Raw genomic sequence first — 17,472 nt, forward strand, 5'->3', positions numbered from 1 at the left:
CAGGGTCTGGAGCACAGGTCGTACGAGGAGCGGCTGAGGGAACTGGGGGTGTTTAGTCTGGAGAAGAGGAGGCTGAGGGGAGACCTCATCGCCCTCTACAGCTCCCTGAAAGGAGGTTGCAGAGAGCTGGGGATGAGCCTCTTTAACCAAGTAACAAGCGATAGGACAAGAGGGAATGGCCTTAAGTTGCACCAGGGAAGGTTTAGACTGGATATTAGGAAGCATTTCTTTCCAGAAGGGGTTGTTAGGTGTTGGAATGGGCTGCCCAGGGAGGTGGTGGAGTCCCCATCCCTGGAGATGTTTAAGAGTCGGGTTGACATAGCACTGAGGGATCTGGTGTAGTTGGGAACTGTCAGTGTTAGGTTAATGGTTGGACTGGATGATCTTCAAGGTCTTTTCCAAACTTGATGATTCTGTGACCTTGAAGCATGTTAAAGTTGTAACGTGAGCCAAAGTCCTTGAGACAAGGACACTGGAGGGTCTTTTGAGTCAGTGGTCCGTGGTGGTTGTTAAAAGCAGCACTTCAACTCAATTTAAAGACAAGATGCACATGACTGGAAAGGGGTGCGATTAAGAAAATGAATTATGAGAATTGGTATGACTATGTATGAGAATGTTTACTATGCATCATTACATCCTATATAATCAGTATACTCCACGAGTTAGGTGTGCATTGCTGGTAAGACCACTTCCCTACGCACCCAGTCTTTAATAAAGAAGCTTATCTACATCACGTTGTCATTATGTTCTTTTATCCCATTTGGGGACATTTACAGACTTGAGAGGTGGGCCCATGCAAACCTCAGGAAGTTCAACAAGGCCAACTGCAAGGTTCTGCACATGGGTCAAGGCAATCCCATGCACAAATACAGGCTGGGCAAAGAGTGGATTGAGAACAGCCCTGTGGAGAAGGACTTGGGGGTATTAGTGGATGGAAAACTGATTATGAGCCAGCAATGTGTGCTCACAGCCCAGAAAGCCAACTGTATCCTGGGCTGCATCAAGAGAATCATGACCAGCAGTTCAAGGGAGGGGATTCTCCCCCTCTATTCTGTTCTTGTGAGACCCCACCTGGAATAGTGTCCAGCTCTGGGCCCCCCCCATAAAAAGGACATGGATCTGCTCGAGTGGGTCTAGAGGAGACCACAAAGATGATCAGGGGGCTGGAGCCACTCCCTTATGAGGACAGGCTGAGAGAGTTGCAGTTGTTCAGCCTAAAGAATAGAAGGCTCTGGGGAAATCTTACAGCTTTCCAGGACTTAAAAAGGGGCCAACAGGAAAGATGAAGAGGGACTCTGTATCAGGGACTGTAGGGACAGGACGAGGGGAAATGGTTTTAAACTGGAAGAGGTAGATTTAGATGAGATATAAGGCAGAAACTCTTTCCTGTGAGGGTGGTGGGACACTGGCACAGGCTGCCCAGAGAAGCTGTGGCTGCCCCCTCCCTGGCAGTGTTCAAGGCCAGGTTGGACGGGGCTTTGAGCAACCTGGGCTAGTGGAAGGTGTCCCTGCCCATGGCAGGGGGGTTGGAACTAGATGATCTTTAAGGTCCCTTCCAACCCAAATGATTCCATGATTCTATGGATGTGCCCTTGCAGCAAAGAAGGCAAATGGGATCCTGTACTGCATTGGACAAAGTATTGCCAGCATGTTGTAGGAGGTGATCCTTCCTCTCTACTCAGCACTGGTGAGGCCACATCTGGAGTCCTGTATCCAGTTGTAAGCTCCTCAGTACAAGAACATGGACATACTGGAGAAAGAGTCCCACAACGGCCCTGAAGATGAAGGGACTAGAACATCTCTCCTATGAGGAGAGTCTGAGAGAGCTGGCACTGTTCAGCCTGGAGAGCAAAAAGTTCAGAGGGGATCTTATTAACATATACAAATACCTCTAGGGAAGGCACAAAGAGGAAGGAGCCAGGCTCTTTTCAGTGGTACCCAGTGACAGGAGCAGAGGCACAAAGTGAAACACAGGAGGTTCCTTCCAAGCACCAGGAAACACTTTTCATGGTGAGGGTGACCAAGCACTGCCACAGGCTTCCCAGGGAGGTTGTGGAACCTCCATCCTTGGACATAATCCAAAAGCCATGTGGTCACAATCCTAGACAACTGGCTGTAGGTGGCCTTGCTTGCACAGAGGGGTTGGACCAGGTGACCTCCAGAAGTCCATACCAACCTCAACCATTTTGGGATATGTGACATATTACCGAAGTGATGCCATTTCAGTATTTTCAATTACTTTTTCTTTATTGACTCCTTTTGCAAATCCCCAGAGAACACCTGGCAATTGTAGGAGAGGGAAACAACTTTCATACCTACTTCTGACCAGCACCCAGTTGCAAAGACAAAACTATGTATGTTCAGAGGGGGATGGTCTACATTTAGCTTTCTATTACCTCTGGTGTTTTAGAATATAGCTCAAAGTAAAATCAGTCCACAGGGATACATCTATGCAAGAAATCACTGCCAGTGTTACTGCTTCCTAGTGGTAGCATTAAATACGTTTTCCTTGACATTACACAAAACAGGTCAGCTTGTTAATGCCACCAGGAAGTATATACTTGCAGTGCAACCCACAGGCAGAACCAGTGCAGCTAAATTTACTGCTGAAGAAAAACCAAAACAAAATTCTGCTTCCCTCTCTCCTGTATGTTTTAAAAGTTCCTACACATGTACAGGATTCCACATGGAAGGTTTTACCTTGGTGACATGCTCTGGTACTTGATCTGGCTGACTGCTGAACTCACCACCTATCTGGAAGTCACTGACGCAGGAAATGGAGTCTCTGAGCTCGGTGAGTGTCTGGCTGCCCAGTACAAGGACTGTCTGATAGGGTTTGCGTTCTTTATGCTACGAAGAAAACAGCACATGGCTTCAAATAAAAATCACTTGTCAGCATCAGTATTGCTCTTGACAGCTTGAGGTCATTAATGGTAGCATATGGCACATCACCCCTCTGTACAAGATTTTAAACAGCATCTTGCCTCAGCTTCTCCTAAGACTGCCATTTATTAGTTTTATTCAGAAACTTAAAAGTCACATTTCCTCCTGAAAAGTGCAGGAAAGGAAGTCTGAGCGCACTTATCCCAAACCCAGAAGAGTACTTTAGTTTCAGAATATGAGCTTTCTGTGAAATCAACTGGCTGCTGAGTAATTACTGTAAAAGTTTCCTTCTGTAAACCACCAATAGAATGAAAGCCAGATTCTGAAATAGCCTTAAGAAGTTACCACAGTTTAAGAGTTTACCATGCTTCCTCAGTGGACTTACTGATTTTAACCGCTTGAGAATGCAAGATACTACCTGAGTAGGGAAGAGACATCAGAATACAACCTAGCGAATTTAGCACCAACCTTCTGAAAGATGACAGGATAGAAGATGTTCAGAGTTAAAAGTAGTTCTCCCTCCTCAACTAGATCTGTTGGATTGTTTGGCCTCTTTCCAATTGCATGTGACTCCTGGAAAAATAAAAATACATATATATTATATTGGTAACTACTTATATATCATAGTCCATGAATAAAAGACTGAGAAACACTGTTCTAACTGTAACTTGGTTTTGACTGTGTAGTCTTCTGAATTGTTAACAGCCTAGTTCTTCCAAAATTGAAAGGTGAGAAACTGCTGTAATTACTGATTTCAAGCGTCTTCCTTCATTTCTCAGCTCTGAAAGAGCAATTATGAAATACCTGACTATCCCTTGGCTACCTGTAAAAAGAATAAGCTTTAGAAAACTCTTTTTTCTTAGGATATTATTAATAGCAGGAATAATTAATAGATATTGTTTTATAGGCTTAATTAATAGAGCACAGGTGCTCAAGGTACAATACTGACAGTTTAAGCAACTTAGGCTAGGTAATGAAAAGCTAGACATAGATTTAAGTGTATGTTAAATAGAACATTTTGAGTCTTTTCTCAGAAGTCTAAAAGTGAATTATGATGAAAATTGTTCAGAAGTTACGTAACCATGATGACCGAAGAATGCATCAATGAGCAGTGCTGTCCGAAGAGGAATTACAATGGAACAATAAGAACTAGTCAAAACTGTGTAATACAATGGACTTTTTTTTTTTTTTTATATTGATGATGACTTGAGAGCTAAAAGTTCCTGGAAAATCAACAAAGTCTCTTTGTATTGTATGTTAGATCATCTACAGAGAGGGTGCTTTTTGTTAGGTGTTGCCACTCACCGAGGTGATGTTAACTGTGGCTAATAAAGCAAGCCTAGAGGTACCCACAGTCTGGTGAAATCCTTTAACACTACTGAGAGGCCCTCACATAAAGGGAATTAAAGCCTGCTGTCACTCTGCCCTCATGGAACCCAGCTGCTAACAACTTCCATCACTTAATGCTTTGAAATGCTCTTTGAATGCTTTCACATGTAAAGGAGGATTGCAACTATGAACTTGAGAAAGACTGACCTAGAAACTAGCCATAGGATGAAGTATACAGAAATAAAAATTAGTACAACACTTTGTCTTACTAGGGAAGCTTGACATAGCTGGAGGTCTCAATTCCTCCAAAATCCAAAACCAAAATCCAGCACTGCCTTTGCCACACACTATGTTTTAGAAAAGAAATGAAAGCATTTCCACATTTCCACCCTACTCTGTGTTTAAGATATAGCCCAGGTGTGAGTACGAGGGAGGGCACATTTCTATGGCAGTTAAGTTTCCTCCTTTTTCAACAAAAAAGAGAGAATACTGACTGCACAAACACTTCCAACCAGCACAGAATATTCTTCAAATTTAGTAACAAGAGCATGTACTGCTCTGAGACTTCAGTTCAGAGATACCTGAGCTCCATCCCCTGCATCTCCTTTCTTCATGTGACACATTCCAAACTCAACAATTCTTAATGCTCTCATCCTGAGCCAGGACACTGTGGTCCCAACCAGCTCTGACACACAAACTAGCTACCACTGGTTTGTGGTAACAGACCTTGTGCTCATTCTTCAGAAACAGAAATAAGACACCACTCATTGAAACCCTTTATGAAGATTGCTATTGCAAATACTTTCTCAGATATGCCCTAGGCTAAGAACCCGAAAACAGTTCATCTCAGCTGACACATGTTTACACCATGTGCCTGGGACCCAGGACAGCTGAAACAAGATCCCTCAAGACAGACCAGGAAATCTCAATGGGGAAAAAACACTCAATAGTGAGGCTCCCTCTTCACTGTATCTCCATCCCTATTTTTTACAGTAGTTCATGGCTTGTTTGTTCAAGTCACAGACTCCAGCACTGCAAAATTTAATTCCTTAAGTTTTCCTGTTTAGGACTTTAATGGTTGTGAAGACATCTTTAAAAAAAAGAGGTACTAAGCATAGTTAAAGAAATTCCAAGATGGCTTTGGAGGGGCTAATCACTACACTCCTGGTTCCTTACAGCTCAGAATGGCTTAGAAACTAGGGTTACAATGCTCAGAATTAGGAGCTTTGTGTCACCATGCTCCTACTGCCTTCTTCAAGCCTTACAGAAACAAGCTCACAATCATTTACACATTAAAACTCAGATTGCCACACAGGTCTCCAGGAGCAAAAACATTACACATTTTGTCTACTTATACTTTATAAGTTCACATGATGCTCAGTACACTTGATCCCCTAAACAATGCTTTAGTAGCAACCAAATAAAAGCAATCATACAGTGGTGATGAGCTGGAGTTTCTCCATACTACATTCAGTAACAGACTGTAAGAGAAGAGGTCCTGTCCTACCTTTCTATAAAATGTCTTTAATCTTAATTGTTACCTGCAAACTCATATCTGCAAACATTTACAGTGTACAGAGATTCATAGTGATGAAAAAAAAAAAAGCAGCCAGAAGTTGGATTTTGACTGTGCTGAGCTGTCTTGAGATCCTACAAGATGACAGGGAACTTACCAACTCATAGGCAAGAGTTTCTTGTCTGCAAGCCCGATCCACAATAATTGTTTCTTCTCTCCTCTCTAATGCCTTCTTTCTAATTCTGAGGAGTAGGAACACAGGACAAAATTTCATTCAACAACTTCCATGCAGAATCTCTAGGTATAATTTTAAATGACACAAGCTACTACAGTCCAGCTTTCAAAGATCAGGATTTCTGACTGTCTTAGTGTACAACAGAGTAAAATACTCTTGTCTTCTGACTCTCATAAAACCTGGTAGTACAGGCCAGATTGTGGACTTCAGCTTGGTTTTTAATTTCCTCTTACGTGCAAATTACAGGTTGTTTGTGGGCAGTTTTTTACACTTACGAGAAAAAACAGCAAAACGTTATCTGAAGAGCATTCCTAGAAAGAACACTTTCCTACATTGAGGAAGTTGTTTCAACTATCTATCCCCCTCACTTCAGAGAAATTCAATCCACATTCAAGCAAAAAAACAAGGAAAAAAGCACAAACATTTTCAGCCCCATGACACAGATACTTTTCTAAAAAAACCTGAGCATCACTTGAAGAAGAAAGAGTATTGTACACTGATTATCTACTAAAATACATGTATTTAACCACTGCCTGAACATCAAATCCCTTCAAACTTCCAGCTCAAGTATATGTACCCTCCAGACTATCCTGAAGGTTTTCAGTAACAATCAGATTTAACACTGATCACAAGATTTACACATTTCTTTACCTTAGTACTAAGCAAACTGAAATTCAACTACAGCAAAGCCCTGAACTGGCCAAGTATGAGTTCAAAGTTCACTATCTGATAGAAACTTAACATATACTGCTCAACTTCTGAAATGCACCAGTAGTTATCAACGAATTCTATACAGACTGGGTATAGACTAAGAGGTATCTTGCTACAACTCAGTAATTAAGCTTTGGGTGTTACAATGTGACTGTGGGTAACCAGAGGTAAGAGCTACAGATTTATTTCACAAGGCTTTGGACAAACCTCCCACACATGATTACAGGAAGTCCCCTGCATGTTCCAAATTTAGGTGCTAGTTCAGAAGTATCTAGGGCCAGAAATCCTAAGTTCTTCCAATAAGAAAGATGACATATTCTGTATATATTAATTAAAAAATTCCTAAGTAACATTCAAGCAAAAGGATCATATCAATTATCCTATCATAAGCTGGTGTTTCTGCCCTTAGAGTATTTCTGGACACTGCTTTAGAAAAGTCCACTGTTGTCTGGAAAGGGAACAAGCAGATAGCCACGCTTTTGTGCTTGTCTTCCACCCCACCCCTTATCAGGGTACTGTGAGAATACTACAATGACATACCGAAGAGTTAGAAGACTGCTATCTTCAGGAATAACATCCAGATCCTCTTCCTTATCAGAAGACATTAACACATCAGTGCTAGGACAATAAAGAAAATATTATAATTTTTTTCATACTTACTTCATAACAAAAATCAGTTAAGCTCTTCTTAAAAGGAATAAAGACAGCAAAATGCGAATAAACAAGATATAGCTTGTATAGCCTAAATCAGGGCAAAAGGCCAGTATGGTTGTTAAGATAAAGAACCAGAAGACAAAAAGTCTTGGAGTTTATATCTGGCTTTGACAGAGACTGGGTAAATTTTATCTTTCTTCTGACTAATCGAGCATAGCTGCCTAGAGGTTTAACAAAATTTAGGTCCAATACTTTTTATAAACCAAAAATGCCTCAACTTTTTCAAATCTCATCCGCATATTATGATTTTCTCATGAACTATGGCAAAATCAATGAAAAGTAAGTATCAATCTCAACCTGTATGGTAAAGCTAACACCCCCCATCAGATACAAGCATGGGCAAGCCACCACATTTACATGAACTGACATTGCTGTATTGGGGCACTAATTTATGCCACATTTCTTACAGTGGGAATAAGACACCACTTCTGCCAGAAGTGACTGCCACTCTTCTTTGTGTCCTTCTTTCCATCTTTTCTTCCTCACTGTTCTTGTACTTACATAGAATCCAAAGTACAGCTAACCATAGTTTTTTGCTGTAATGCAAATCACTGAAGGATGTGGGAAGGAAAAGTGGAACTGCTTTTGTCTGCAGCAATGATTTAAACTGATCATACAAACATTAGGCTTTCATAACATAAATGAGGATGGAATTTCTCATAAATACAAAACACAAAAAAATTAATTCTGTGGGATACCATATCTGCTCCCCTGCCAGATTTATAATATAAAAATTTTCCACATACCATTCCACAATCCATCTGAAGGCTTCAGATTAGACACTATAATAGTATGAAATACTTTTTCAGAAACATACAGAATAATACTGACTCAAAGACAGTGGTAATTTTATATTACTCACAAAATAATTTTATCCAATAAAAATAGTCTGAGAAAAATATTAATTAAAACAGAGAAGTATCACCTGCATCAGACATGATCTCTTTTCTGTCTCTACTGTTTGAAGACTACATAAAAGCATGGGTTATACCACTGCCTAAATTCATGTGTATTCCGAAACCCAACATACTCTTGTGCATATCCATCTCTTTACGAGATAAGCAAACCACTGCTGAATTGCAGGAAAAATTTCTGGAGTGTAACATTCATTCCCAATAAAATTTATGATTTGATTATATTTTTTCATTATCATCTTATCTTCCCCATAATTTTATAATGTTCCCCATGTCAATAACACTAAGCTAGGTAATACTATCACTGCAGTAATGAATAAGCCTTTAGAGTGGAACTGCATAGTATACAGTAATTGAGAAATAGAAGTCTGGAATCAAACAGTATCAGCTGACAATAAGCAAAAGTCCCGAGACAAAATTTTGGTTGTGGGTAGGCAGCCTCGTTCTCATGACCTGATAAACTCACCACTGAATCATACAATCATAGAATGATTTGGGTTAGAAGAGACCTTCAAGACCATCCATGGGCAGGGACACCTTCCCCTAGCCCAGGTTGCTCAAAGCCCCGTCCAACCTGGCCTTGAACACTGCCAGGGAGGGGGCAGCCACAGCTTCTCTGGGCAGCCTGTGCCAGTGTCTCACCACCCTCACAGGAAAGAGTTTCTGCCTTATATCTCATATAAAATCTACCTCTTCCAGTTCAAGACCATTACCCCTTGTCCTGTCACTTCAGCCCCTGATAAAGAGTCCCTCCCCATCTTTCCTGTAGGCCCCCTTTAAGTCTTGGAAAGCTGCTCTAAGGTCCTCCCAGAGCCTTCTCTTCTCTAGGCTGAACAACTACAACTCTCTCAGCCTGTCCTCATAAAGGAGGGACTCCAGACCACTGACCATCTCTGTGGCCTCCTCTGGACCTGCTCGAGCAGGTCCATGTCCTTCTTATGCTGGAGGCCCCAGAGCTGGACACAATACTCCAGGTGGAGTCTCACAAGAGCAGAATAGAACCTCCCTCAACTTGATGGCCACGCTTCTCTTGATGAAGCCCAGGATACAGTTGGCTTTCTGGGCTGCGAGAGCACATTGCTGGCTCACAGTCAGTTTTCCACCCACTAATATCCCCAGGTCTTTCTCCAAAGGGCTGTTCTGAATCTGCTCACCGCCCAGCCTATATTTGTGCTTGGGATTGCCTTGACCCATGTGCAGGACCTTGCACTTGGCTTTGTTGAACTTCATGAGGTTCTCACAGGCCCACCTCTCAAGCCTGTCCAGGTCCCTCTGGATGGCACATCCAGCTTGTCAACCGCACCACAGCTTGGTGTTGTCAGCAAACGTGCTGAGGGTGCACTCAATCCCACTCTCTGTGTCACCAACAAAGATGTTAAATAGCACTGGCCTCAACACTGACCCCTGAGGAACAGCACTTGTCACTGCTCTCCACTCAGACACCAAGCTGTTCACCACAACTCTTCAAGCACAACCATCCAGCCAATTCCTTATCTACCACGTGGTCATCCATCAAATCCATGTCTCTCCAATTCAGAGACACAGATGTAGTATGGGATAGTGTCAAAAGCTTTGCACAAGTCCAGGTAGATGATGTCAGTTGCTCTTCCCTTATTCAGATAGAAAATAATTTGAATTTACTATTGTTTAGTTAGTTTCTCACCATCCACCAGTACACAAAGAGTTTTAGCCTTCCTGTCTTACAGATTTCATCCCAAACAGAAAATCATTCTTTTTAAATTACTGAGTTATCCTTAGATTCTGACTTGTGGAAGTGGAGGCAGAGACAACTGAGTCCTCTATCAAGTGCAGACCAAACCAGTGCTGAGGAATAGTAATTTAACTAACATAATGGAGGACAACAGCACCTTGGAGAACACAGAACAAGCACTAGACATTTAGACGAGGCTGTTCTCCATTCAGCATAGATTAGTGTTATGAATAGCCCACCCAATGAAGTAATGTACAGACCCTGACAGGTAAAGCAACTCACAGCTGACACTTCCGTGGAACTGGCATCCCACCAGCATGATCAGACTATTTATCTGAGTCTTCCTCCACATCGACCAGTGACCCTATTCACCAAAATGCCCCAAGTCCTTTTTAAAGAAATGACTGTGTATTTTGTTGTGTGAACACCATACAGGTTATTTGGAGGATCTGAAAATCATCTGTTACCTACCATTGTGAAGTTTAACCTGCATCAGAGGTGACAGTTTCCCATTTCCCTTCCCATATCCCATATGCATACATATGATGTCAGAAATCACTAACAATACTTGTGCTTTCCCTCCCTCCCACAGGTCTAGGCCAGGGATCTCTGGCTGTGGTATCCACACCATGCTCACTAAATGCCTGCTGCAGGGAAGATTAAAAAAAAAAAAAAAAAAAAAAAAATGCCCAGAAATCAGCACCAAGCAGACACAGTGTAAAACAGCTGGCATGTAAGCTGCTTCCTCTTTTTCCTTTTAAGGACAGAAAGATATCTAGTACAAAGAGATACCGCCACTGAATCCCTGACAGGTTCCATAGACCCTTGCAAGCCCAGATACTGCCATTTCTCACTCCTGGAAAGCCAAAACCCCTCAATTTCTAAAGGAATGTTACACAAAGCACTCTTTTCAGTATTTTGGATCAGTATTAGTTTATGACATATGATATTGTATCACACGCACTGAAGCCTTGAAAGGCTTTGCTGTATAGCTTTTTACACAGGCCATGCTGGAGTTCCTGGGTAGCTCCACTGCAGCCAGGAACGGATGAACCACATGAACCACATCATTAATATTTGGTCCACAGTCCTGAGGAAACCAGGCTTTACAAATGGAAAGTATATGCTAATCCTTCCAGAAATTAAGGCTAAGTAGTCAGTGTCATACACCTAACAGAAGAAAGTGCAGGCAATACAGAGTTTGCACCAGTCACACCTCACTCCTGAGAGCCACAACGGCAGCATTCCACTATGTCTCCACACAGAATATTCCCTGCACACAAGGCAAATACATTCAGTGCACTCAGTTATGGTAGAGGGGCAAACACTGGCCATACTGCTTAATGGACACTGAGGTGAACTGTAGGAGACTGACAAGGAACAATACTTCAAAGTCTCACGTGGAAAAAGCACACAAAGTGTTAGAGAAATTTTATGTCCCCTAGAAAGATATTTTAAGGCAGCTATAAAAAAAAAAAGGCCAAAGGCAATTTTGTGGAAATTTGGACAGGCAAATAGACCATCAGTGAAGCCTTTAATCACCGTGATTTTACTTTTATCATAATATTCAGGCAGCACAAAAAGCCTCCTCAGTTTCAGAAATTAAAAGGTGCTTTAGTATTTTGATGATATTTTTGTAGTAAGCAGATACAGTGTTTATAATACTCTTTATATTGCATATATTTTAAAAGCAGTACTTTCATCACCTTTGAGACACTAATACTACAGGATGCTAAATGCTAATATATTAAGACGCTAATGCTAGCTTAATACAGCTTTATAACATGTTCCTAGAGATATTTACAACTACTCCTTCTAATAAAACAAGAAGATGAATTAGGGCTGAAGTGGAATAGGGTAACTCTAAGCTTCATCTCCCTTGACCTACTTAAAATCCACACTGATTTGAGTCTTAGCCTGTCCTACACGTACACAACAAATCACTCAGAAGGCAAAACCAAGTAACATAATTTTGCATCTGCAACATTCCAGCACTTCCGTTGCTCAAACACCAATAATGAATCCCAAGCAAAACCTTTTCGCTCACAGACCACTAAGGCATTTAAACAAAATTTAAAACTTGACCCTCCCATCTGAACAAAATTTAAAGCTTTACCCTCCCTACACCTTGGTTATTTAAGAGAACTACTGATCGAATCTCCAGCTAAGGACACCATTTTACACCTGTTTAAAATCTTAGGAAAAAAACAATCTTTTTAACGATTGTCTGCATACCACTCAAGCAGTAAGCAAAGCATTCTTACCAAGTCAAATTCAAGTGAGTGAAGGTGGAATATTTTTTCTGCATTGTTTGCAGGAATGTATTACATGAAGGAAATAGAAGAAAAAAAATCAACCACAGCACACTGAGATGCACAAAGAGTTAAACAGTATTTAAACATTACACCATTTCTCCTTACCACATGACTCTAAATTGTCAATAATACTTAAATGTACACAATGTCACTATATTCTAAAAAAGATTTAACTATGGATATTGAAAAACTTCACCCTGAGTCTATGAAGGATTCTCTTAACCTATTACTATTTTAATAATAGATATAGGTGTATCCACATCTTCCCATCTCTCTTATACTAAAGGAAACCCTCCTTAACTTGCCAAAAGTTCTCTTACAAGTCAAAAAAAATCTGTGTTTATATCAAGGATATGTTCATTTCAGCATCTAGAAAACTGTATTTACACCAACAATAAATGTGACCCAAGAGACCACAGAACAGATCTTGGTGTGGTTGAATGTTTTCATTTCTTCTCAAGGGAAGCATACAAACAGCTTAGAGCAAGCAAGTGAAAGTGACCAGAGGTAGCAATTTGAGGTTGGCCAGTGTTAAGGAGAGAGATTCAAGAAGCTAGGACTATTTAATTTAAAAGCAAAAGCACACAGAGATTAGAGATTGGGATTTCTAGCCTGCACAGGGGAAAGGTCACACCAGGACGTGCAGGTTTATCTTCATTCTCCTACAAAACCAGATGATCGGTTCTCTCCTCCTCATAAACTTCCTGTCCTTTTTTTTTTTCCCCCCCAAACCTTTCCACTGCACAGCACCACTTTCTACAGTACACTCAGCAGCAAACAGACAGCACTGCTCTGTAACACCAGCAAATTTAGCAGATGAAATGTAGCAGTCACGGATTGAAGAAAGCAGAACGAAAGAAAAAGCAGTGTGAATGAAGGGATAAATAAAGCATAGAAAATCTTCTCAGAATTCAAGTGAAAACAGTAACAGACAGGCTCAAGCAACAGCAGAGAATAAGCCATGGTACAGGAACAACCAGAGACTACATCTGCACTGGGAAAGTTTACAGAATAATTCCCACAGTTGCTGCCACACTAGAACACATGAACTGTTTTTAATACTAACATCAGTCTCTATTTTTACTAAGCCCAGTAATGGTAAAAAATTATCCTAGTCACCAGAACTATGACATCTGAAATAAAGCTATGTTTTAGTTAAACTAGCATTAGAAAAAGCGAGAATGCCTGCCGAATTTCTTCTCTGTTGGTATAGCAAGACATAATTCAGTAAGTGTTGATTTCTTTCTGATGAAAAATGACCCTAAAAGTCACGACTTCTGAAAGGCTTATTAAGATCTCACCATTACACACAACACTCATGCAGGTATATCTCGGCTCAGACACTGAACTCTGTGACCCTGGGGTCCTACTCCTATTCTCTGCTCCTTGCATTTTACTAAAGTAACAAATGTTCCTACCTTCCTCTTCCTCTGAGGTACTATCATCATGTAAAGGAACAATAATTATCAAATTAACTTTGTCCAGCTAATGACTTTATCTCATATACTGCTACTAAAAATGTTTTTGCTGTTATGCCTGTGATTTGGGGTATAACTCTGGGAACATTAGAACGACATGCTCATGACAACACCTGCATTTTTTTATATGCATCTTGCATGTACAGCGCTGAAAAGTCATCAAGAAGAGCTCAATATATAGCGCAATTCTAGCTACATTTGCCAAATTATGCCTCCTGCATCACTTTAAAGACCATGTTCATTGTATTCAGCGCAAAAAACCAAAGAACCTCCATCTTGCCTTTGAAACAGCTCCGCAGTACTTCTGCGCCTTTGAGGAAATACCTAAAGGACAGAACTTGTCACAGTTCTGTTGCTGTCTATATAGATTTGTGCAACGCATCATCTGTGATGAGTTCTGCAGAAATTGCTGCCTGAAATCAAGACTTTCCTACAGTTCAGAGGTGATTCTCACTACTCATGTGACCTGAGAGCCTTCCAGTTTTAGCATGCTCGACCCCACTGCTTCAGCCCCTAGAGGGTTCTCACAACACTACTTGCAATTCACTGGTCCACAAATACGAGTGAAGTTACAAGTGTAGAACAACCGCACATTTTTTCTTTCCCGATCGCAGTGCCACCTAGGCTGACTGGGCAAACAGCACTATCCCCCGCACGAAGACGCACCTGCACGGCTTTGACTTCACCATTAGCCCTGACAGAAACAGCTAGGGGTACAAACAAGCTCAACAGTTAATGGCATGCTGCAGTTACCGGAACTCATCTAAATTATGTCAGCACAAATAGGTGCCTGGGTCTTTTTCTTCAAATAGGGTACGCCTTTCATTTTGCAACAGGGGCCTCCTAAAACTATGTACACGTTCAGATACTCGTTGGGTAAAACTTAAGGTAACACGTCGCTAACTATTTACTTAAGAAACTTTTACGTGCTGAACTGTCCGTGAATTCAAGGCCATAAAAAAGTTTCTGCCAGTGGAGCACTACCCTCTAGAAAAACGATGTTCTCCTTCTCCACTGAGATTAAAAAACCCACATGGCACAGGCCCAGACAAGACTGTTCGGAAGCGGCTTTGCCCGGGCACCTCCAGCCTCTCCTGAGGAACCGGTGCAGCGTCTGAGCGACAGCACCTACGACCCCCGCCCCGGGGGGGCCTCCCCTGCACCAGCACCGAGCCAGGGCGAAAGCTTCCCGCTAGAACCGGGGCCACAAAGCCCCGCCCGGAGAACGCCGGCGGTTTCGGCGCCGGCCCGCACACCGCCGCCGGCCCCGCAGTCACCTGCACACGGCCCGCAGCTCGGGCACCGTCTCCGACGCGCAGCCCAGCTCCGCTGCTACGGCCGCGGCCGCGTCCACCTCGGCCGCCGCCCCCACCGCCAGCGAGAGGTCGGGCGGCCCCAGCTCCTGCCGCCAGCGGCGGCCCAGCGCGCCCACGCGGAAGACGCGGGTGTACAGCTCCGCTGCCTCGTAGTCGGGCGCCGCCGCCGCCTCGGCCGCCTCCATGGCCGCCAGTCGCGCGCGCCGCCCGCCGGGGCCTGTAGTGCGCTCCAAAGGGCGTCACGGCCGCCGCGGAAGCGCGTCACGGCCGCCCCCGGCCCCGCCGCCCGGTGGGCCGGCCCGAGAGCGGCGCGGCGCGGCCCTCCGGGGGCGGGGTCGGGACGGAGGGCGGGCGGCGAGGGCGTTGCTAGCGGGTCGGAGCGCCGTCGGTGCCCGCCGGGAGATCGAGAGCGGGAGCGGCGGGCAGGCTGCCGCTGCGGGAGGGAGCGAGGGAGGGAGGCTGCGAGCGGGTGGCGGGCCTGCGGGGCCGCGGGTGCCTCGGCGGGCGGAGGGGCAGTCACGGGCGGGGAGAGCGGCTGCAGAGCCCCTCCAGAGGTGCTGGAAAGGGCCCGTCAGCCTTCGTTAAAAAAATCCTGAAAAAAACCCTCAGGGCGTTGAAAACGCACTGCGTCCCTGGTTTTACAGCGGTACCAAGCCTTTCATCATGCTTTGTGGAAAAACTGCATTTTCTCCTACCGAAATGAAAACTTAATGCTTGCCAGTCCTTCCTTTTATAGCATTAGGGTGTTTGATAGTACAATGAACAAGGTTCCTGAGATAGGTAACAATTTACTTTACTAGCCCTGCTCATGTTGTCACTTTAAAAAAAATACACTCGTTGGCCCTCACCTTTCTTCCTAGCCATGTGGCATTAATGATGCCTTCCGGGAACGATTTTTTTAGGGAATATACAAAGGATTACACAGTACACAACTGCAGAACATTGTTGTGTTGGAGCACCTGGGAATGCTCCACTGGAACAGTGGGACAAAACTGGTGTGAGCACAGCTTGTTAAGAGGAGGCAGAAATATTTCCGGATTGAGCTAACCTGATACACCCTTTGCATGTACCAGTTGAACCACAGCCATCTCACTTACTTTAAGACAAAATATTCTTCTACTTCTTTAAATAAGAAAATAATACTTGAAAGTTAGCAGGTGGTTTGTTGGAGCAGGGAGTGAAGACCAGGAAAAGTTCATGAAAGGAGACTGGACCTTTGCAAGCTGCATGGAAGACGTAGGATGGCAAGAGTGGTCACAACATTTGCCTGCCATTTTCGCAAAGGAAAGTAGTTAAAGTGAGGAGTAAGAATGTAATAGCACCACCCTATGACATAAGAACATATTTTGCTTCGTATAGCAATAGCAGCATGGTCTATAGCCCTTTTACCTACCCCAGTTATGTTTAGACTTGTACAGCATTCTAATGCTGAACTCTTTTATTAGCTCTCACCTCTGCCTCTTAATCGTAGTTATTATTCCTCATTATGAAAATTTTGCTAAGCTTCAGCCCATATATCCTGTAGTTACTGACAGTCTCTATTTGCTTCTTCAGCTACACCCTCTGCTTTCATCATTACCTCTACACATCGTGACACTCCCCAGCTCTGGAAGAAGCTCTTGATTAGGGGCTGTTGCCCTCACTTCCTGTTGTATCCTCCCTGAAACCTCCTAGCTCTTCCATGTGGGATTCTCATTCCAATTTCCAAAACTGTGCCTGCCTTTATGTGTTTGTTGTTCTCTCTCTTATACTCTGTTTATGCTATGAACATACCTTTCCCCTTAGTGTACTAAGTACTAGTGCAAAGTTAACTGAAATTTGAAAACACCCCATCACATCTGATGTAGCCACATCTAGGGTGGAAGTGAGGGGGCTGTACTCATCTAAGAACAGTGTTGATGTAAACATGTAGGAGCAATTTTGCCAAGAATAGCAGGATTAAACCCCGCTTTTCCAGAAAACTATCAGAGATTTATAGTGTTCATAAAAAATGAGATAAGATACTGGTTTCAAAAACCTTCTCTGGTAAACGGGCCAAACTGTGCAGAAATCGGCGGGCTGGATTTTTTTATAAGACCACGTGAGAACAAAATTACAGAATACCCCAGCACAAGGGTGGTCACTGCAAACCACAGCACTATCACAGAGGGGAGTGTGGTTTGGAGGGGGTAGAGACTGCTGTGCTGTAATCATGCTTCTTGGAATAATCCCCTTGGACTGTCCAGTTAGAGATATGAATTTCCCCCACTGCTCTCTCTTTCTTCTCCCCATGACAGGCTTGATTTTGGAGTTCTTCTGTATTAGCTAAAAAACCCTAATGTAAAGTATGTAAACTTCAAGTAGGAAGACT

General features: G+C 43.0%; 1 protein-coding gene across 1 annotated transcript in view; it reads right to left on the reverse strand.

Annotated features, from left to right (window-relative positions):
• Positions 1–15,377, reverse strand: part of SNAPC3 (small nuclear RNA activating complex polypeptide 3) — a 36,622-nt gene extending 21,245 nt beyond the window's left edge. Inside the window, exons 1-5 of the mRNA XM_074933259.1 lie at positions 15,084–15,377; positions 7,215–7,292; positions 5,886–5,970; positions 3,352–3,456; positions 2,701–2,850 (exon numbers count right to left, since the gene is read on the reverse strand). Of these exons, the coding sequence (XP_074789360.1) occupies positions 2,701–2,850; positions 3,352–3,456; positions 5,886–5,970; positions 7,215–7,292; positions 15,084–15,307 (642 nt within the window). The 5' untranslated portion in view covers positions 15,308–15,377. The remainder of the gene's footprint in view (positions 1–2,700; positions 2,851–3,351; positions 3,457–5,885; positions 5,971–7,214; positions 7,293–15,083) is intronic.
• Positions 15,378–17,472: the final 2,095 nt, after the last annotated feature.

Source organism: Athene noctua, chromosome Z, assembly GCF_965140245.1.
Source record: "Athene noctua chromosome Z, bAthNoc1.hap1.1, whole genome shotgun sequence".
NCBI lineage: Eukaryota > Metazoa > Chordata > Aves > Strigiformes > Strigidae > Athene > Athene noctua.